This window comes from Pseudoliparis swirei, chromosome 8, assembly GCF_029220125.1.
Source record: "Pseudoliparis swirei isolate HS2019 ecotype Mariana Trench chromosome 8, NWPU_hadal_v1, whole genome shotgun sequence".
NCBI lineage: Eukaryota > Metazoa > Chordata > Actinopteri > Perciformes > Liparidae > Pseudoliparis > Pseudoliparis swirei.
In genome coordinates this window covers 1727802-1751363 of record NC_079395.1, presented here as the reverse complement: position 1 = coordinate 1751363, position 23562 = coordinate 1727802, and the positions used below count along the sequence as shown (strand labels likewise).

General features: G+C 41.2%; 1 protein-coding gene across 3 annotated transcripts; it reads left to right on the top strand.

Annotated features, from left to right (window-relative positions):
* The first annotated feature begins 283 nt into the window (after positions 1 to 283).
* On the top strand, positions 284 to 16523 carry LOC130198234 (uncharacterized). Of its 3 annotated transcripts, XR_008832582.1 has the most exons (5): positions 284 to 377; positions 1083 to 1136; positions 14120 to 14275; positions 14882 to 14972; positions 15220 to 16523. XR_008832582.1 is itself a non-coding variant. In XM_056421381.1 (3 exons), exons 1-2 carry the CDS (start codon positions 13268 to 13270, stop codon positions 14339 to 14341), a joined length of 924 nt encoding a protein of 307 aa, XP_056277356.1. In that variant the 5' UTR covers positions 13113 to 13267; the 3' UTR covers positions 14342 to 14972; positions 15220 to 16523. The 3 variants fall into 3 exon arrangements, 1 of the variants encoding a protein (XP_056277356.1); XR_008832583.1 differs by lacking the exons at positions 284 to 377; positions 1083 to 1136 and adding an exon at positions 12979 to 13106; XM_056421381.1 differs by lacking the exons at positions 284 to 377; positions 1083 to 1136 and adding an exon at positions 13113 to 13969 and having other exon boundaries at positions 14120 to 14972.
* Positions 16524 to 23562: the final 7039 nt, after the last annotated feature.

The following is a 23562-nucleotide window of genomic DNA, read 5'->3' as shown; positions in this document are numbered from 1 at the left end:
GAAGCTGTATGTTCTTGTTTTTATGCGCTTAAACTGATTTCCAGCCTGCACAGAGACTAAAACTGCACTGAAAAAAGTGAAACAACGGTGTCATTCATGTAAAGTGCATTTTTAATTTGGTCTCATCTAAAATCATGGTTTCCGGTTTAAACAAGTTGTTTTCACTTTCCCTTAAAGCAAATAGAACTCCCCATAGACTAAATTAAAAGCAATAGTTTAGGTAAAAGTCGTATTTTCACTTTAGACCAGAGGTTTACATGTCACGTGACCACCACGTGACCATATGAAGTCGCATCTGCTGTGTTCTGATGTCCGCCATTACCTCGCTTCGCCTAAATCGCCTGAAGTGAAAACCGTCAAGGCAACTCAAAAACAAGGTAATAATTCTAAATTGTGTTGTTTTAAAGGGAACATGTGTTTTCCATGTATATTCATTGTTAATGGCAGAATGTAAAACTGTCTATATTTTGTGCGTGTTCGCTAGAGTAACATAACATTGGCTGATGTAAGTTAACGTTAGCCAACGCTAGCTCGCTCGTTACGAAAATCATAGTTTAGGAGCTGTTTGCCTGCTGGGCATCCACAGCCCACATGGTTACAGAGCCACAGCAATCGCTCTGCTCTCCTGTGTTTTCCAAGCATATTGATTGTTAGTGGCAGAATGTACAACTGTTTATATTTCGCACGTTTTCGCTAACGGTGCTGTTAGCTAACGTACCGTGAGCTAACGGTACCGTTAGCGAACACGCACTAACGGTACCTTTTAGCTAACGTACCGTGAGCTTTTATAGGGAACATGTGTTTGCCATGCATAGGTATTGTTAGTGGCGTTATGGACAACTGTCTATATATTTCGCACGTGTTCGCTAACGTAACGTAATGTTGGCTAACGTTACGTTAGCTAACGCTAGCTCGCTGGTAACCACATGGCTTCAGCCGGCATGGAAGCTCTGCCGTGATGCGCGCACACGGGTTCCCCCCCCCCCAGTTTTCTCTATGCAGGAAAAACCCTGGTGTCTAGTGACAATTATGGATCGTGCCATCTGTCACAAAAGTTATTTCTCTTTCCTTTGTGTTTACAGGTCTACTGCTGTGTCCCGTAACAGTCCGAAATTGTAACCATATTGCTGAATTCGGTAAGTCCCAATATGACAACTGTGAACATTTTCATGTATTTTTAAATGGGAACGATAAACCCAAAATATAATTGCAGCACTTCAGAGAATACCTTGAATTTACCACAAATGTATACTTACGAATGTAGTCTGTAATTTCAAACATTTACACAAATTGTAATGTAGTCGACATTACATTTTAATGGCAGGTTCATTTTACATTTCTATTTTTGCAATATTTATTTATTATCATATTTGTAGAATTTTAAACACAAATAACTTGCAGTCAAAACAAATATCAAGAAGTTACCCACCCAATGTAATGTGAATAGATTTCACCAAACAATAAACAAATACATTAAATGTTAAGTAATTTACTATAGTTGTATATATCCTTAAAACAATATTTAAAATACTAAAGTTAAAAGATGATCATTGCATGACTGAATTGTAGATAATCATGCAATACAGGAAATCACTGTTTCTTTTTGTTTCAAACTGTAGAAATCTTTTTGCCTTTTCCATCTTTTGAATTATTGAACAGTATGTGAAGATGTTCAGGATGGTGTGATCAGACTAATAACAATAACTCTAGTCAAACTACATAGTTGGTGGACAGCGCCTCATCTCGCTGAAGAGATACATTCATGCATAAGGTTGTATATTAATGAATTTCTGAATATGAATTGAATGTTATGGCCAATGTTATGACACTAATATGACTGTTTTTATCCTTTTTTTTAATAGATCCCTTTGGATGGTGTTAGAGTTGGACTGCATCACACCACCTGGACAGGACTCACTGGAAGAAAGAGCGGTAGACTTCTACGTTACATCTATAAAGCGTTTATTCAAAATCAAGATACAAAATAGACAATTCACGCGCGTGGACCCAAATCCAAACCCGACACCAATGGCTTCAGGGCTGCACAAGGGATGCCCGCTCCTAGTGAGCGGCCATCTTAAATAGCCGAAAGGCATAGTTCTGATTCGTCAGGAGATAAGGGGGCGGTGTCTTCTCATTGGCTCTTGTTGCCAGCTCCCGCCTCTGCCGCTCCTTCATTGGTTCTTCTCGGTCAGCCAATGAGTTCACATGTATTGAAAAGGTGGGGGAAGGGGCCTTGTCTGAGGGATCGGGTCTGGATTCTCTCCGAAGGCTGTCTATTTCAAAAGGGGAGGGGGGGGGCCTCTTCCCATGTGTGTGTGTGTGGGTCAGAGGAAGGCCGTGTGTGTGTGTGTCAGGTCCGAGGTCAGTGGCTGGCCTCGAGTGTCTAAAATGAGAATAATGGCCGCATCTGGACCCTCAGTTGTCTATGAGAGTATAGAGAGCTCTTTGTATGTGATCACCTCTGGAATGTGTGGGTGCGGAGGAGGGCTAACAGAGCCTCACCAGGCGTCACTGTTATCTTCTTGGCGATCAGCTCAGACATCAGATTGCCCTGCCGAAGTATTCAACTCTTATTCAGTGTTTTCCATCTTACACATAATATTTATGCAAACAATACTAGGCTATGCTAAACTAGAATATATATTCTTAACAAATCCCTCTTTTCACATCCGCTGGATGTGAATCCTTCCTCTGGGAATATTTATTTCCTCTTGATGCCAGATCTTGTCATGGCCTGGCCTCTCGTCCTGTCTTAGCTCTGCCATTTGATGTGAATAAGTCTCCTGAAATATAATCTTCGTTGTTTAGATTAAGGTCCCATAAGACCTGTAAGATACCTATTTCTCGGGGAGAGAGTCTCTCTCTGTTAGGGATGGGAACAGGGGCGTGGTTTCTGTCATTTGGTACTCTGATCCACCTTCTTAGATCTTCCATCCTAGGGAAGTCAGAAGGTCTGTGTGCATTAAATCTGTAATGTGCAGGTGTCGAAGAAAGAGATGAAATTGAGAGTGGTCAGGCAGGGGGGGGGTCTTGCATCCTAGCGGCTGGTGAGTAGCAGGTTGGCATCCTGATAACCAGTTGACGATCCGGTCCCCGCTGCAATCCATCTGCTTCAACCCTGGCTGGTCGGCGTCATCTGCTTCATCCTGGTCTGGGTCCTGGAAGTCCTTCTGGTCCTTCTGCTCCGCGTCCGCGTCAGCGTCTCCTCCGGCTGTCGATGGGGTCTTTATCTGGCTGTCTTGAACTGGATTTCGTTTGGATTGTCCTGGTCAGGCTTGTTGTTGTTCTTCCACTGGTGTCGCATGGGCCCTGGATTCGACATGACTCTCATGGGCAGCATCGTGGGTGATAGAGCGTGCTCTTCATTGGCTCCTCAGTCTCTGCTTCCTCAGCCTTCCGTGAGATATCTGTTGATGAGACCCCGCTATCTCTAATCCCCAGAGTCTTAGACTCAAAATCAGCCAATCCTCACTCAAAGGTGAGTCCAGGCTTTAACACCTAGTGATTAGTTCAAAGTTCCGCTAGAACAATGGAGGGGTCAAATGTCACTAACCCACGGTCAAAACGTCACTTCCGGTCAAGTCACTAACCAAGTATTTTCAAAATAAGAGTCTCGTCTTTGTTATTGTCCGCATTAAAATCATTTTCATCATAAACGTCCTGTCTTTGTTATTCTAAGTCACTTCACGAGAATGAGAAAACACAACACAACAGCCACTAGGCCGGATCTATACAGAATGTGACACTTGACTATGAAAAATTGCATTTTAATTTCTATATTTAATAAGTATCTAATACTTTCTAGGCTTGAATTCGCAATCTTTAACTGAGTCGGAGGAACAGCTTCTCACCCCGTGTGGAGGAATCATCTATTAAATGGCCATCCGTCGTCAACAGAGTCTCAATTACTTATCCAATCCAATCTAACTTTATTTATCTTTACTGGTTATGATAAACGTAATTGATCCTATCTGTGGCCCTTGCCTAGGGCATAGAAATATTCAAATCCTACTAGGATCTGATAGCAGGCAGGTATTCGTCCAGCACCCTCCTCTCTCGTGCCTTGAAAGCATCATGGGAAAACAAACAGTCGCACCTGGTGGTGCAGCTAATGGCAAGTCTCACACAGTGAACAGCTGATCTGCAAATGTACAATGTGTTATACGGTGCTCCTCTCTTGGTGAAGCCTCTCACCTGGAGGGCGCTGTGAAGTCCTATGACTTCAAAACACCCTGTCCACCTGGGCTCAGTCCACTTCCCATGTGAACCTCGAGTCTTACTCAGTCACCTGGTTCCACTGATGACTCATCAGCTGGCTCCTATTGGGCTTCGGCAACCTATTTGGAGAAAAACTTAGATCTGGTCAGTTATTATTTTTTCCCCAGAATATTCTCTGAAATATGTCAAGTCTAGGACTGTCTCCTAACTCTTTGTAGACCCCGCATGGGTCTTCATGTCAATAACTCATGGGAGAGAAATGTTCTCCTCCTTTGAGGATAATTTAGCCATCATTGTCTCAATTGCTTCAATTGTTGATTAGCTCTCGCGACTATCACCTGTGATTGGGCAATAGACTGCTCCGTGTGAATGTGCTCTCTAGAAATATTTCTCAACTTCTTGTAGGTGTTGGTTTGACTTCCAGCCGTTCCTATAGTGGTTTGCGGGGGGGGGCCTTCTAGCAGGGCTATCAGGATCCCCGATACACCTACGGAACGACCTCTGTGGCATCAACATTTTTTTTTTTTCCGATCTGATTGTGTTTCTGTCAATGTCCCTGTTGGACAGGTGGCTGGGGCACAATGTGTCAGGTGGTGTCAAGGTGCCTCTGCCTTACCCTTGACCTGGACCATGTGTGAAGTAACCTCCTTCACTGTGACAGACCAGTCCACCTAGGCTCAGTCCACTTCCTCTTGTGAACCCTGACCCTGACCCAGTCACCTACTTTTACTTTGGTTGGCTCTGCTGCCTCCTGATCGATCGTCTGGGCTCGAACAACCTGGTTTGAGAGAGCTTTTGGTGAGAGAGAAATTAGAGCTTTATGTATTCTGACATTTCAATTTTACAGACATCCAGAGGTGGCATATGACCTCCATCTCTGGGTGGCTCTGGCATACTTCTTCCTGTTAACAACTCACTTGTTGACGCCTTCCCCTGGTACTGCTCTCATGGTCATCAGTACCTAGTGGAAGCGCCGCACATTTTCCTTTTAATCATTTGATTGGCTCTCTCGACCAATCCTTGAGACTGAGGGTGATATATATAGACCCAAACTTGTAGGTTATGCCCAGTGCATATCAACTTTTCCCCAGCAGTTTGTTGTTAAATGTGTTCCGTTGTCGGACCTGATGCGCCTTGTAACTCTGTACCTTGAGTGTGTGCATGTGTGCACTATATGGGTGTGATCAAACACTGCAAGTTATGTGTACAGGAGTGGCGGCTCTTCTTCGAATCAGTCGACGGTGGACCCCATCTACTATCACCACAACTATGGGAGGGACACAAATAAGATTACATCTTTTCTTTTATCAAGCATATTTATGATTTCAAAATTATTTTATGATTCCCTGGAGTCCCTGATTCTAAACCTGCTGATATCTGATCTATTAGTCTGTACTTGTCTGGCCCTCCTCTTAATAGTCTGTCCTCAACATAGATTGTTGTGTGTTTTATCCTCTTTTGAAATAGGATGGAATTCCTAAATCCGTCCTTTTCAATAATAATAATCTTAATAAACAGTCAACCTCTAGAAGAAAAGAGAGAAATAAAATAAAAATGCTTGCGTCTGTCAATCAATGCAGGAGAACCATGTCTTGTCTGAACTTACAGCGTCATCATTGTGCTTGGGTAAGGAATGTCATAATAAGTCGGCCTAATTATTAAAGAACGGGTTACACATTTATTTATTGGCCCCAAATCAAGGCCCATTTTCCAAGTTTTACAAAATTTAATTAATTAATGTATTCCAGGGAGCCCTCGTCCTCTCCAATACACCTGCCTATAACAACCATTCTATGATTAAAAAATATATCTCGTCTGTTCCATCCTTAAGGGATGCTGGTGATGATTAAATTAGAATCGCACGCAGTTTTAACTCTACCTCTATGGGAGCTATCAGAATCAGTCACACATCAGTTCACCCTTCAGTCCTAAAAATTTCTGAAAAATAAGTTTAAGCATGTTGTCAGTATCCCCATGATCAGTGTTCTCTACTATGTGTGTATCTAAGCATGTGTCTCTAATATTAACTGGACCTCCGATGTGTGTGCAGTTCTTTACATGTTCTCAAATGTGGAGTAATGCAAGTGTTCATTTTGTTTGTGCACCCAGTCCGTAGCATCAGCCTCTGCTTTCACCATTGTTCTTCTCTGTGCCTCCACTCTGGACAAACACTGTGACGTGGAGCTGCAGTGTCACCGACTGCATTCAATCTGCAACTCTGGTGTTCATTCACCAGCCGCTGCTACTCCTTGTTCAGTGCATAGATCTCCAAGCCTCCACACTTGGGTCAGCATGAACCTCAATGTCGTGTTGCAGGCAGTCCTCAGGATCTCAGATCTCATCTTGTATCAAGGAGGAGTTAAGGGCACAATGTCTTTGGTCCCTGGTGGCGAGTAGGATGCAGGACTTTGAACCAAAGTCTCCACTGCTGGCTGTTGTCATGCAGAGGTGTGATGTCATCATCATCTACTCTGTCCCACCGGACCCTTTGCTTCCTGTTCAGTGTCTCTTTAGTCTCCAGTTGAATCATTGGGTGGCGAGTGGGTGTGGCACACTTCTGTTCAGTGAGTACAGTTCGCTGTCAGCTGTTGGATCTGGGCACGCCTAATTTTGTCTCTGGTCCGGCCTGGTGCCGTGGATCACAGTTACCTTGTGGCTGTGGCTATGTGTTGGGTGCTTGTTATGGCGGGGTTTAGACATTATGAGAGTACTGAAGTGGTTCTGACTGAGCCTGCTAACCCTGTGGTGGATTAGGACAAAAATTAGCCCAATGTCCAGCCTGACTATAATTAAAAATTATTAATGCTCGTCTAAAGCCTCCGTTGCCCCAGTAGTTACTCCTCTTACTCCTGAGCGGGCTTCTTTTATGCATATTATCTCTCTGTTGTGGGGCCCCATATATGGGCTGCTGACCCACCTGTTGCGGGACATAAGGTTTGAGGGAACTAAACTTGAAGCGGTGCAAACGTGGCTTGCTGTGGCTGTTGATAGATCAGTGCTTATGGATTTGGAGGAGGAGCTGGATACAGACTATACAGGACTTAAGGTCCATGTAGTTGTGCTGCAGTCTACTGCACCGTGGCTTGTGCCATTTACTTCTGCTTTGGTCAGGTCATCTTTTCTCTGCTGTTTATTTTTATCTGTTTGTCGTCTGACCTGAGCTTCTAAGTCATAGAAGTTCATGTACTTTAGTCCTACTATCCCTTTCAGTTCGGTCTGTATGGTCACAGTCACTGATGATTCTATTGATAACCTAAAAACTGTTCAGTCATGCGAAAAGGCCTCTGAGGCCTCTGATGTCCAATCCAAGGTGGCTGTCATGTTTTTTTTGGACCTGCAATGCGCACTATGTCCCTTAGGGGGGCTGTCGCTCCTGTGTAGTCTGGTACATGTGAACGGCTGTAACCAGTTAGGCCGAGAAATGAGAGCATTTCTGCGACTGTCTGTGGCTTGGTGTGGTGTAGGATGTTTTCTCTTTGGCTGTTAGTTATAGTGAGTCCTTCTGCTGAAATCTGTCTGCCTAGAAAGGTAACCTGTCGTCTGCAGCACTGCACTTTTTCTCTTTTGACTTTGTAGCCCTTATCTGATAATAGGGTCAAGAGTGCCAGGGTCATGTCCAGACACAGCTCAGCTGTTTCTGCCGCTAGCAGTAGGTCGTCAACATACTGAATTAACACAACACCTGCTGGGACCGTTAGAACAGACAAATGTTCCTTCAGTGCTTTGTTGAACAGACCGGGGGAGTCCCTGTATCCTTGTGGTAACACAGAGTAGGTGTAGCGTTTACCATCATGTGTAAATGCAAAATAGGGTTGACTTTCAACTGCCAGAGGTATGGAAAAGAATGCATTCGCCAAGTCTATGACAGTGAAGTATGTCATAGTGGGTCGCAAATTAGTCAGTGTCAGATGTGGGTCTGTTGTGGGAATGTTGCTGCTGAGCTGGCTCCAAGGAGGGGGCTGTTGTTGTTGAACAGGGGCTCCTGGGGTCCATTGTAACCTCCAGGTCCTTCATAACTTCTTCCTCTGTATCTTCTTCCTCCTCTTCCTCTTACAGTTTCTGGCACAGTGCCCTGGCTCATTACAGTAGTAGCAATTGTATGGGCCTGTTCTCCTGCCTCCTTTACCAGGTATATAGTTGGGGTCGTTATGGTGTCGTGTGTCATCAGTCTGTCCGTACCACCCGTTATTCAACGGCTGGGGAATCATCTGTGGGGACCATGTGGGTTGAGGAGGTAAGAAAGGAGGAGGGGGGGGGGCAATTGTTGTTGTACTGCCTGCACGACTGTAGCTATTTTTTGATCCCTGCATGGATTCCAGTACGCCGCTAACTGTTCTTGTGTGGCTACCAGCTGCTTCTGTACTTTGTCATCTTTGGCTATTTTAGTGTTATCTGCTGCGATTTTCTTTTCATTTTGAATCTGTAGTCTCAGTAGCTCTAACTTTAAAGTTTCTGCATTAGTGGGCTCTGGGACCTCTGGAGCTACGCTTTCTAGGAAGTGCATTACATTATCAGTCCACACTTCCTGGGACAAAATTTTAGTCTCACTACATTCTTTAGCTGAGCCTGCACGGTGTCTGGCAGTCCCTTAATGACCATGGCTCGATACATCTTTCTGGTTGGGGGTGTTTGTGTATGTTCCTCTCCAAATGCCTTTCTCCATACGGCTTCACTCCTGGCCATAAATGCAACTGGGGACTCTTTTGTGTTCCAGGAAAATCCTCGACTGCGGTAGCTGTGTGTTTACTGGGGTATTTTCCTCGTAATGCTCAGAGTGCTTCTGAATCTATTCTGAATCATGCTATGTGGGTTTTTCTCTGTAATCCCTATCTTCTCCCAAATTGTTTGAGCGGCTGCTGTACCCACACATCCTGCCAGAAAGCGGCGAAAGTCACCTAGAGCCAAGTTTGTACCAGTAGTGGCCACTTTAAGTGCTGCAATCCACTCATCAGCCCCGTTCATCAGGGGGGGTAATGTCGCCAGTACCGCTGTTGTGTCTACGGGTGAGTATGGAACATAATCCATGACCCCGACGTGATGCCCGGGGGCTTGCACCAAAGGGAGTTGTGGGACAGGTGAAAGGTCAGAAAAAAATGGGGTCCCTGTAAACAGGTGCGCCCTGCGAGCGTCTTCTTCCATACTGATGACCTGACCTGGTTCTGAGGGGGGAGGTGTCAGTGGGAGGGGAGAGTTCAAGTCTGCCGCACACATTGTAGCTGACAGCATTTCCTAGTGGTGTGTCACCTGCTCTAGGCTGGTCCTCATGCTCTTCTGGCTCACTGTCTCCCTCTGCTGACCTAGTTTCGTCACTTCTGTTTATGTCACTATCTGATTTCTGCTGACTGTCTTTTTCCTCTGATTTCTCGCTCTCTTTCCTGTCTATCAAGTTCTTCTATCATTAAGGTCAGCATCTCTCCTGTGAGGCCTTGGCGTGGTTCAGGCTCCTCCCCTAAGCTGTGTCTCCTCTGGAGGCGTTCTCTATTGTTCTTGGCCAGCTGTTCTCTCTCAACCTCGACCGTTGTTGGTGTGCTAGTTTGCTGTGTGATTGGATGGCTTGTGCCTGTTTGAAGGAGGGTTCTCTGTTCACGCTCACCTTGTGCTTGTTGGTCACTTAGTCTTTTTTCTGTATGTCCAGTCATGTCTTCCAGTCCTTCTGTTGTCCCTGACAAGTCGCTTAGTCTCTCATTGTCATCTGTGGGTTCTGATTTAAAGTCTGCATTCACCTGTCCCTGCACTGCATTATGTTACGATGCCTGAGATGGAGGTTTTAGTCCTCCATCTGCCACTTCTATTACCGCATCTGTATGAATGGGTTGCTTGAATGATATGATGGAGGCGCTGTCGGCCTGCTCTGCTGTCTATTTTAGATCAGTGTTCTTTAGGTTTGGGTATAACCTGCTGTCCTGCTGCTGAGCTTTCTACCCTGCCGTCTCTTATGGATTTTGTTTACGTTCCAGTTCCTCGACGGCCCATTGTTTGACCTGCTTCTCTTCCTCAGCCTCTGTTATTTCTACTTCAGCCTTTTTACGGGTTGAACTTGTGCTCACACCCTTTTTATCTGGTTATATCTGTCTTTGCATCTTCTACATCCTTGTCTATGCTTTTCCTCATGCTTTCTTTCTTCCTCATTGGGGAGAGAATTGTTTGGTCTTAACCATCCCCTTTGTATCCAACTTCCTTCTACTCTTTTGAATACGTTGCTTACTTCTGCCCACTTCAGGCCTGCTCTGTCCTTCACTCGTTCTTTCAACCAATCTCGCACTGTCATCTCTCCTTTGGGTGGGCTCGTCATTATGTGTTGTTGTGTTCTTTTATCTTTATCTGGGTATCTGCAAATGTCCGTTTTCTATTAATATTAAAAATACGTACTTATTAAAAACTATGTTTCAGAAAGAAAGGTGATGTTCACACACTATCAGTTTATGGGGAAAAAACTAAACATTTGCACATCGCATAAACAGGTGTCAGCTTATGGGGAAAAAACAAAACATTTGCACATCGCATACATAGGTGTCAGTTTCTTAACAGCTCATGAGAAATCGATTACCGTACATCCAACGGACGACTGTAATAATAACCACTGTCTTTTCCCAAAAAACAGTAAACCCAACACTGTTCTCTAAAACTGTCAATCAAAAAATAAACAAATAAAAACTCAGTACTAACACAGTGATGGGAAATCAATTACTCGTACGCCGAACGGCATTACTGTAATAATAACCACTATTGTTTCTTAAAATCAATAGTAAACCCAACACTATATCTTATCTTTAAAAGGAATCCTTTTGTCACTGTCCTGCTCTCGTGCTGCTCTCAACTTTAGCTCGCTCAGGGAGCCTGCTGTAGCTGCGCGCGCAGCTAAGTGGGTAGGGGCGGGGCGGCTCCGTCTGTGACGGCGCGTGTGCTCCGCGCGGTGATCCGCTGCAGCCTCTTACAGCTGTTCTCTCCCTTCTGTGTTTACGTTTCTGCTCTTGCCTTATTGCAGTGTTTAAGCTGAGTTTCCTCGTTGTTTCGCAGTAACCTCCTCAATCTCAAACTCGTAACTGCTCTTACACATAGTACACAATCGCCATATGGGTGTTCTTTACTCGGCAGCGTGCCTTTCAAAACAATAAATCCTTATTTGTCACTCGTGAAATTCAACAGGCTAGAGCTTGCGTTGACACCGTGAGGTTTCGACTCTGCCCTGTTAATCCCACTTTGACAACATTTATTCACCACCGGTATTCAACATTCATTCACAGTTTATGCATTACACATGTGTTCTGATGCGGGCCCCTGACCCGACTTCGGCCCCTTGACCGGCTCTCTGTAGAGTCTCCTACGTGCGGACCCCTGACCCGTCTTCGGCCCCAGACCGGCTTCCTATGAAGTCTTTCTACGTGCGGGCCCCCTGACCCGTCTTCGGCCCCAGACCGGCTCTCTGTAGAGTCTTTCTACGTGCGGGCCCCTGACCCGTCTTCGGCCCCAGACCGGCTTCCTATGAAGTCTTTCTACGTGCGGGCCCCCTGACCCGTCTTCGGCCCCAGACCGGCTCTCTGTAGAGTCTTTCTACGTGCGGGCCCCTGACCCGTCTTCGGCCCCAGACCGGCTTCCTATGAAGTCTTTCTACGTGCGGGCCCCCTGACCCGTCTTCGGCCCCAGACCGGCTCTCTGTAGAGTCTTTCTATGCCTCCCTGAGGTCTTTATGTCAAACTGTATCGTGATTTCCCTTTTTACGCTTTATTTTAATTTTAAATCAAGTCAAAACATTTTGCAGTTTCAATACTCACTTCCAATACTCCTGATCAAATTTAGAGTATTCAATCTGACTGATTTAAATAAATAGGTTCAGTCCTACCTTATTTTGTACACCGGTGTTTTGATCAGGGTTCTTGGAGTGGGCCTTGAACGCAGTGGTCCGTCCGGGGGTCTCTCGTGCTCGTCCTTCTCAGGTCTTCTGGACCTCTTCACAACCATCCTCTGCTACCATTTGTTAGAGTTGGACTGCATCACACCACCTGGACAGGACTCACTGGAAGAAAGAGCGGTAGACTTCTACGTTACATCTATAAAGCGTTTATTCAAAATCAAGATACAAAATAGACAATTCACGCGCGTGGACCCAAATCCAAACCCGACACCAATGGCTTCAGGGCTGCACAAGGGATGCCCGCTCCTAGTGAGCGGCCATCTTAAATAGCCGAAAGGCATAGTTCTGATTCGTCAGGAGATAAGGGGGCGGTGTCTTCTCATTGGCTCTTGTTGCCAGCTCCCGCCTCTGCCGCCCTTCATTGGTTCTTCTCGGTCAGCCAATGAGTTCACATGTATTGAAAAGGTGGGGGAAGGGGCCTTGTCTGAGGGATCGGGTCTGGATTCTCTCCGAAGGCTGTCTATTTCAAAAGGGGAGGGGGGGGGCCTCTTCCCATGTGTGTGTGTGTGGGTCAGAGGAAGGCCGTGTGTGTGTGTGTCAGGTCCGAGGTCAGTGGCTGGCCTCGAGTGTCTAAAATGAGAATAATGGCCGCATCTGGACCCTCAGTTGTCTATGAGAGTATAGAGAGCTCTTTGTATGTGATCACCTCTGGAATGTGTGGGTGCGGAGGAGGGCTAACAGAGCCTCACCAGGCGTCACTGTTATCTTCTTGGCGATCAGCTCAGACATCAGATTGCCCTGCCGAAGTATTCAACTCTTATTCAGTGTTTTCCATCTTACACATAATATTTATGCAAACAATACTAGGCTATGCTAAACTAGAATATATATTCTTAACAATGGGCTGACATGGCAGGGAAAAGGCCAGCCAAGTTGCTAGTTATCCTGAATTCTGATGACACCAGGAAGCTAATTCTGCCTGATGGGATTCCAGAGACAATGGAGCAGCTATTGAATGAAGTCAGGAAACAGTGTGAGTTAAATGGAACTTTTAGACTGCAGTACAAAGACAGAGACTTTGGAGATGCACTCGTGAACTTGACATCAGAACTTGAGGATTTGACAACTGTCAAGGTCATCCCAATAACTGATGATTGCAGCGAAGGATTTGATATCACTGCCTCTAATGAGTCGATGTGTACCCAATCAGATGACACAGAGCTCCTGTCCTCACCCTCCAGCACTGTCTCTACAAGAACTCAGTTGTGGCCAAGAGTGTTTCCAATCCCAACATTCTCTTATGAAACTGAAATACATTTAGAAACAGGAAATGCAGTGCATAGGTCAAACATGACAAGATTGTCAATGAGTTTTAAATTAAAGTCAGATATCCTGGAAAAAGTAGCTGAAGAGATGTTTAAGTACAAAGCCTACCCAACCGATGCTGACTTCAGTGACGTGGCCCAAGCACTAATCAAGAAGCACCCATGCCTCTCTGAGACTGGTTCGTTCAACGGTTGCTATGGGTGGAAGCAGCGCCTGAAAACTAAAATGGGCAACTACCGTACTCAGCTGAAGGGCATCGGGTGTTTTGAACTGCTTGTAAATTCATTCAAATCCAAAGCCCCAGGAGATGCATTGCCAGCAAAGAATGTCAAGAAACCTATCAGAGGAGAGGCCAACCACATTCCTGACATTCCTACTGGAGAGACCTCAGACAAATTGGAAAATGAGAGACTGTCACTTTTAAGTGAGGTGAAGAAGAGAAACAATCGTACAGTGATAAAGTCGAAAATGGACAAGACTTTTTCAGTGCGAAGACAAGAAATTGTGGAAAAGGAATTGGGAGTGGAAGAGTTGAAAGAGAGATGGCCTGCATTGTTCTCAGTGGATGAGGTATGTGACTTTTTCTATAAGTCAGTGGTGGCTTGTAAAGTAAACAATATTTTCTTCTATTATAAGAAACCTACTAAAAAAACTCACAACACATCTGCAATGCATCACGTAATGTTTTATACCATTTGCATGTGCTTTTTTTTTTTAAAGATCAATGCTGAATTTACAAGAATTACAACTGTGCCACTTCAACCGCGCTTCCTCGCTGCCTTGGACAAGCACTACGGCAGACTGATGGAGATCATCAAAAAAAAGGGAGGAGTTATCGGAGAGAAAACCCGGAACATACTGAAAGTTCTTGATCACGTATGTACTTGCTTTGTTTACGACTTTGGAGTCGGAGATTACCTGTTGATCGATGCACTACCTTAATCGTTTTAGTTTCAAAGGTCTTTTAAATGGTTTGCTCAAAGTGTGTGTACATTAGGGTCTTGCAAAAAGTGCAATATTGCTCTTGACCATCCGACCGCATGTCAAGTGAGTGTGGCACATTTCATTTTTATTTTATTTTTTTCATTATCGAGAGTTGGAAAAAAAATCAGTCTGAATCTCATTTCCCTTCTGTGTTCTGCATTTAACAATAATTAGGTATTTAATTACTATTAAAACGGTCATCTTTGTCATTTAAAAGCCAACAATGTACCTTATACAAGGACCTAAAATAGTTTATTTACATAGCACTTAAATCTGGATCTTCTGAGTAATATCAAATAAAAACAATAATTCAGCATTTTCACTATTGAGTCGATAATCAGGGGAAATTCCTTAATCGCAACAGCCCTAAATCACTATTTCTGTAACTCCAAGTGCCCATTTTATGCATTGTATAGTGTTGCCTCTACAGTGAATTGTTCAAATTGGACAGCATCATTTTGCATTTTTATAATTTTGTGTGTTTGTGCTTTCACCTAGAGCCTTGAGGTGAATCTAAAAAGAGTGTCTGCTTAAGTGCCTGATTGTGTACCTTGGGGAAGATGGGGACAACCTTATCAAGGACTATCTGGTAAGTAGTTTTGCTTTAATTACATACGCTTCAAACAAAAGAAAACATTACATTAGGGCTGTGCAGTATACCGGTTTTAATTTCCCGTATGATATGAATTTTTCATAGCTGTAACAACTGCTGTTGCTCTTAACAGGCAGCAAAATATATTGTTCACCGCCGAGGACACAGCGGTCGGAGCTGTGGTACATCAGAAACTGGTTTCATCAGAATAACTTTTTTTAATAAGTGTTTTGTCTTTTATCAGGTTGTTCAGAAGGATGAAGCTTGGTCCCAGCTTCAGAAGTGCAAAATGGCAGTGTTTGTCTTCAGGGAGGAGGAGGATTGCCTCCAGCCGCCACACGACATTGGAGTTGTGATCGATGGTGAGGTCCTTAATGGTTTGCAATCAGTAGCGCATGCATGTGCCATGTTGCTTGGGCTCATTTATGCTCTAAACTTGAGCTATCCAAGTGAACTAAAACACACTTTTGATGCTCTGCAAAAAATCTTCATGGAGATAGAAGCCAAAAAGATGACCCAGCGAGTGTGCACTCTGAGTCTTAAACTCTAAATATTGTTGTGCATCTTATGCACAAAGGGTTTATCCCTTGTTAGCACTTTATAATAAGTGCACACTATTTAGCATTAGTATAGCAATGACAAACAATGAATTCATCATTTATAAAGCATTATTCCAACATGAATACTCATTAGTAACTCATTCATAAACACAGTTCTAAATGTTTCATTAAGCTTGGGTTTCATACTTTATGAATGATAGATTCCCCATTTGTAAATGAAGTATTCAGGACTTTTATATGATTGATAAGATACTTTGTAAAGTGTTAGGAAATGATACACAATACTTAATTTACAAATGGGGAATCCATCATTTATAAAGTATAAAACACAAGCTTATTAATCAAGAATGAAACATTTATAACTGTGTTTGGGAATGAGTTACTAATGAGTATTCATGTTGGAACAATGTTTTATAAATGATGAATTCAGTGTGTATTCATGCTTTACTAATGCTAAATAGTGTGTACTTATTATAAAGTGCTACCCTTCTTTGTTATTATAGTCTCTCATGTTAAAGGACGGATGTAAAAAAACACAGTAATGGCATTCAAATTGTCATGTTTAAATGGAGCCATATTGTAATCGTATTGTTCATGTTAAGATTTATGTAGATCTTTTGAAGTCTATATTTTTGTTATAGTTTAAACTAAATTAGACACTGATTGTAACAATGTTTTATATTCTAGCATATTTTGCGTTTGTTTATGGTAAACCTTTTAAGTTGTATAAAAGCAACATGAAAATGTATATTCTTCTACATTCAGCAACTTTTTTCCTTTGGACTAAATTAAATATATTATTAATTGCAATGTACTAAAACCAAAATGTAATTTAAGATTAATAAAATGACCTGTAACAAATTAGTGTTTCAATTAGTTAAGTCCAAAGTAAAAACGGTGCTTGTATGTAATAGAAAATATATAATTGTCTTTCTTTTTTTTTCAAATTGAAAAATAAAGTTGTTTTAATGTAAAACAAACAAACATGGTTTATGGTCTTTATAATTACTTACTTTATATTTAATCAACATTTTAGGTTTCAACCAAATCAAATATATCATTTGAGAGAAACTAATAAATTTGCTTGTAACAAATTAGAGTGTTTTAATCACTTTTGTGGAAAGTAAAATCTTTGCTTTCATGTAATCCAAAGTAAAATATTGTCTTTATAATATATATAACTTTTAATTTGTATGAATGTAATTTTTTTACTTTATATTTAATCAACATTTTAGGTTTCAACCAAATCAAATATATCATTTGAGAGAAACTAATACATTTGCTTGTAACAAAATTAGAGTGTTTTATTTACTTTTGTGTAAAGTAAAATCTTTGCTTTCATGTAATAGAAAATATGAGGTTTTTCCAAATTAAAAAATTAAGTTGTACCAAAGTAAAATAATTGTCTTTATAATATATAAAACTTTTAATTTGTATGAATGTAATTTTTTTACTTCATATTTAATCAAAATTTCCGGTTTCAACCAAATCAAAAATATAATTTGAGAAAAACTAATAAATTTGCTTGTAACAAATTAGAGTGTTTTTTTTAGGTTAGTCCAAAGTATCATTTTTTTCAGTGTGGATGTTCCTAAAGAAGACAGATTCTCTTGATTTTCCACCATATTATGTGTCTCAGGACACACAATTTACAAGTTTCATGACATTTTCATGAATACCTGATGCTTTCATCACTTTACTGCCTCAAAGCTGTATGTTCTTGTTTTATGCGCTTAAACTGATTTCCAGCCTGCACAGAGACTAAAACTGGATGTTCCTAAAGAAGACAGATTCTCTTGATTTTCCACCATATTATGTGTCTCAGGACACACAATTTACAAGTTTCATGACATTTTCATGAATACCTGATGCTTTCATCACTTTACTGCCTCAAAGCTGTATGTTCTTGTTTTATGCGCTTAAACTGATTTCCAGCCTGCACAGAGACTAAAACTGGATGTTCCTAAAGAAGACAGATTCTCTTGATTTTCCACCATATTATGTGTCTCAGGACACACAATTTACAAGTTTCATGACATTTTCATGAATACCTGATGCTTTCATCACTTTACTGCCTCAAAGCTGTATGTTCTTGTTTTTATGCGCTTAAACTGATTTCCAGCCTGCACAGAGACTAAAACTGGATGTTCCTAAAGAAGACAGATTCTCTTGATTTTCCACCATATTATGTGTCTCAGGACACACAATTTACAAGTTTCATGATATTTTCATGAATACCTGATGCTTTCATCACTTTACTGCCTCAAAGCTGTATGTTCTTGTTTTTATGCGCTTAAACTGATTTCCAGCCTGCACAGAGACTAAAACTGGATGTTCCTAAAGAAGACAGATTCTCTTGATTTTCCACCATATTATGTGTCTCAGGACACACAATTTACAAGTTTCATGACATTTTCATGAATACCTGATGCTTTCATCACTTTACTGCCTCAAAGCTGTATGTTCTTGTTTTTATGCGCTTAAACTGATTTCCAGCCTGCACAGAGACTAAAACTGGATGTTCCTAAAGAAGACAGATTCTCTTGATTTTCCACCATATTATGTGTCTCAGGACACAGGAATTTACAAGTTTCATGATATTTTCATGAATACCTGATGCTTTCATCACTTTACTGCCTCAAAGCTGTATGTTCTTGTTTTTATGCGCTTAAACTGATTTCCAGCCTGCACAGAGACTAAAACTGGATGTTCCTAAAGAAGACAGATTCTCTTGATTTTCCACCATATTATGTGTCTCAGGACACAGGAATTACAAGTTTCATGACATTTTCATGAATACCTGATGCTTTCATCACTTTACTGCCTCAAAGCTGTATGTTCTTGTTTTTATGCGCTTAAACTGATTTCCAGCCTGCACAGAGACTAAAACTGGATGTTCCTAAAGAAGACAGATTCTCTTGATTTTCCACCATATTATGTGTCTCAGGACACAGGAATTACAAGTTTCATGACATTTTCATGAATACCTGATGCTTTCATCACTTTACTGCCTCAAAGCTGTATGTTCTTGTTTTATGCGCTTAAACTGATTTCCAGCCTGCACAGAGACTAAAACTGGATGTTCCTAAAGAAGACAGATTCTCTTGATTTTCCACCATATTATGTGTCTCAGGACACAGGAATTACAAGTTTCATGACATTTTCATGAATACCTGATGCTTTCATCACTTTACTGCCTCAAAGCTGTATGTTCTTGTTTTTATGCGCTTAAACTGATTTCCAGCCTGCACAGAGACTAAAACTGGATGTTCCTAAAGAAGACAGATTCTCTTGATTTTCCACCATATTATGTGTCTCAGGACACAGGAATTACAAGTTTCATGACATTTTCATGAATACCTGATGCTTTCATCACTTTACTGCCTCAAAGCTGTATGTTCTTGTTTTATGCGCTTAAACTGATTTCCAGCCTGCACAGAGACTAAAACTGGATGTTCCTAAAGAAGACAGATTCTCTTGATTTTCCACCATATTATGTGTCTCAGGACACAGGAATTACAAGTTTCATGACATTTTCATGAATACCTGATGCTTTCATCACTTTACTGCCTCAAAGCTGTATGTTCTTGTTTTTATGCGCTTAAACTGATTTCCAGCCTGCACAGAGACTAAAACTGGATGTTCCTAAAGAAGACAGATTCTCTTGATTTTCCACCATATTATGTGTCTCAGGACACAGGAATTACAAGTTTCATGACATTTTCATGAATACCTGATGCTTTCATCACTTTACTGCCTCAAAGCTGTATGTTCTTGTTTTTATGCGCTTAAACTGATTTCCAGCCTGCACAGAGACTAAAACTGGATGTTCCTAAAGAAGACAGATTCTCTTGATTTTCCACCATATTATGTGTCTCAGGACACAGGAATTACAAGTTTCATGACATTTTCATGAATACCTGATGCTTTCATCACTTTACTGCCTCAAAGCTGTATGTTCTTGTTTTATGCGCTTAAACTGATTTCCAGCCTGCACAGAGACTAAAACTGGATGTTCCTAAAGAAGACAGATTCTCTTGATTTTCCACCATATTATGTGTCTCAGGACACAGGAATTACAAGTTTCATGACATTTTCATGAATACCTGATGCTTTCATCACTTTACTGCCTCAAAGCTGTATGTTCTTGTTTTTATGCGCTTAAACTGATTTCCAGCCTGCACAGAGACTAAAACTGGATGTTCCTAAAGAAGACAGATTCTCTTGATTTTCCACCATATTATGTGTCTCAGGACACAGGAATTACAAGTTTCATGACATTTTCATGAATACCTGATGCTTTCATCACTTTACTGCCTCAAAGCTGTATGTTCTTGTTTTTATGCGCTTAAACTGATTTCCAGCCTGCACAGAGACTAAAACTGGATGTTCCTAAAGAAGACAGATTCTCTTGATTTTCCACCATATTATGTGTCTCAGGACACAGGAATTACAAGTTTCATGACATTTTCATGAATACCTGATGCTTTCATCACTTTACTGCCTCAAAGCTGTATGTTCTTGTTTTTATGCGCTTAAACTGATTTCCAGCCTGCACAGAGACTAAAACTGGATGTTCCTAAAGAAGACAGATTCTCTTGATTTTCCACCATATTATGTGTCTCAGGACACAGGAATTACAAGTTTCATGACATTTTCATGAATACCTGATGCTTTCATCACTTTACTGCCTCAAAGCTGTATGTTCTTGTTTTTATGCGCTTAAACTGATTTCCAGCCTGCACAGAGACTAAAACTGGATGTTCCTAAAGAAGACAGATTCTCTTGATTTTCCACCATATTATGTGTCTCAGGACACAGGAATTACAAGTTTCATGACATTTTCATGAATACCTGATGCTTTCATCACTTTACTGCCTCAAAGCTGTATGTTCTTGTTTTTATGCGCTTAAACTGATTTCCAGCCTGCACAGAGACTAAAACTGGATGTTCCTAAAGAAGACAGATTCTCTTGATTTTCCACCATATTATGTGTCTCAGGACACATCAATTACAAGTTTCATGACATTTTCATGAATACCTGATGCTTTCATCACTTTACTGCCTCAAAGCTGTATGTTCTTGTTTTTATGCGCTTAAACTGATTTCCAGCCTGCACAGAGACTAAAACTGGATGTTCCAAGACAGACTTTTGATTTCATCTCACACTGTATGTTCTATGTTTTTCATAAATACCTGATAGAGACATCACGATTTCCTGCCTACAGTATGATTCTTCTTGATTTTCCTACCTCATGCTTCATCACTTTACTTCAAGCTGTATGTTCTTGTTTTTGCGCTTAAACTGATTTCCAGCCTGCACAGAGACTAAAACTGGATGTTCCTAAAGAAGACAGATTCTCTTGATTTTCCACCATATTATGTGTCTCAGGACACAGGAATTACAAGTTTCATGACATTTTCATGAATACCTGATGCTTTCATCACTTTACTGCCTCAAAGCTGTATGTTCTTGTTTTTATGCGCTTAAACTGATTTCCAGCCTGCACAGAGACTAAAACTGGATGTTCCTAAAGAAGACAGATTCTCTTGATTTTCCACCATATTATGTGTCTCAGGACACAGGAATTACAAGTTTCATGACATTTTCATGAATACCTGATGCTTTCATCACTTTACTGCCTCAAAGCTGTATGTTCTTGTTTTTATGCGCTTAAACTGATTTCCAGCCTGCACAGAGACTAAAACTGGATGTTCCTAAAGAAGACAGATTCTCTTGATTTTCCACCATATTATGTGTCTCAGGACACACAATTTACAAGTTTCATGACATTTTCATGAATACCTGATGCTTTCATCACTTTACTGCCTCAAAGCTGTATGTTCTTGTTTTTATGCGCTTAAACTGATTTCCAGCCTGCACAGAGACTAAAACTGGATGTTCCTAAAGAAGACAGATTCTCTTGATTTTCCACCATATTATGTGTCTCAGGACACAGGAATTACAAGTTTCATGACATTTTCATGAATACCTGATGCTTTCATCACTTTACTGCCTCAAAGCTGTATGTTCTTGTTTTTATGCGCTTAAACTGATTTCCAGCCTGCACAGAGACTAAAACTGGATGTTCCTAAAGAAGACAGATTCTCTTGATTTTCCACCATATTATGTGTCTCAGGACACACAATTTACAAGTTTCATGACATTTTCATGAATACCTGATGCTTTCATCACTTTACTGCCTCAAAGCTGTATGTTCTTGTTTTTATGCGCTTAAACTGATTTCCAGCCTGCACAGAGACTAAAACTGGATGTTCCTAAAGAAGACAGATTCTCTTGATTTTCCACCATATTATGTGTCTCAGGACACAGGAATTACAAGTTTCATGACATTTTCATGAATACCTGATGCTTTCATCACTTTACTGCCTCAAAGCTGTATGTTCTTGTTTTTATGCGCTTAAACTGATTTCCAGCCTGCACAGAGACTAAAACTGGATGTTCCTAAAGAAGACAGATTCTCTTGATTTTCCACCATATTATGTGTCTCAGGACACAGGAATTACAAGTTTCATGACATTTTCATGAATACCTGATGCTTTCATCACTTTACTGCCTCAAAGCTGTATGTTCTTGTTTTTATGCGCTTAAACTGATTTCCAGCCTGCACAGAGACTAAAACTGGATGTTCCTAAAGAAGACAGATTCTCTTGATTTTCCACCATATTATGTGTCTCAGGACACACAATTTACAAGTTTCATGACATTTTCATGAATACCTGATGCTTTCATCACTTTACTGCCTCAAAGCTGTATGTTCTTGTTTTATGCGCTTAAACTGATTTCCAGCCTGCACAGAGACTAAAACTGGATGTTCCTAAAGAAGACAGATTCTCTTGATTTTCCACCATATTATGTGTCTCAGGACACAGGAATTACAAGTTTCATGACATTTTCATGAATACCTGATGCTTTCATCACTTTACTGCCTCAAAGCTGTATGTTCTTGTTTTTATGCGCTTAAACTGATTTCCAGCCTGCACAGAGACTAAAACTGGATGTTCCTAAAGAAGACAGATTCTCTTGATTTTCCACCATATTATGTGTCTCAGGACACAGGAATTACAAGTTTCATGACATTTTCATGAATACCTGATGCTTTCATCACTTTACTGCCTCAAAGCTGTATGTTCTTGTTTTTATGCGCTTAAACTGATTTCCAGCCTGCACAGAGACTAAAACTGGATGTTCCTAAAGAAGACAGATTCTCTTGATTTTCCACCATATTATGTGTCTCAGGACACAGGAATTACAAGTTTCATGACATTTTCATGAATACCTGATGCTTTCATCACTTTACTGCCTCAAAGCTGTATGTTCTTGTTTTATGCGCTTAAACTGATTTCCAGCCTGCACAGAGACTAAAACTGGATGTTCCTAAAGAAGACAGATTCTCTTGATTTTCCACCATATTATGTGTCTCAGGACACAGGAATTACAAGTTTCATGACATTTTCATGAATACCTGATGCTTTCATCACTTTACTGCCTCAAAGCTGTATGTTCTTGTTTTTATGCGCTTAAACTGATTTCCAGCCTGCACAGAGACTAAAACTGGATGTTCCTAAAGAAGACAGATTCTCTTGATTTTCCACCATATTATGTGTCTCAGGACACAGGAATTACAAGTTTCATGACATTTTCATGAATACCTGATGCTTTCATCACTTTACTGCCTCAAAGCTGTATGTTCTTGTTTTATGCGCTTAAACTGATTTCCAGCCTGCACAGAGACTAAAACTGGATGTTCCTAAAGAAGACAGATTCTCTTGATTTTCCACCATATTATGTGTCTCAGGACACAGGAATTACAAGTTTCATGACATTTTCATGAATACCTGATGCTTTCATCACTTTACTGCCTCAAAGCTGTATGTTCTTGTTTTATGCGCTTAAACTGATTTCCAGCCTGCACAGAGACTAAAACTGGATGTTCCTAAAGAAGACAGATTCTCTTGATTTTCCACCATATTATGTGTCTCAGGACACAGGAATTACAAGTATC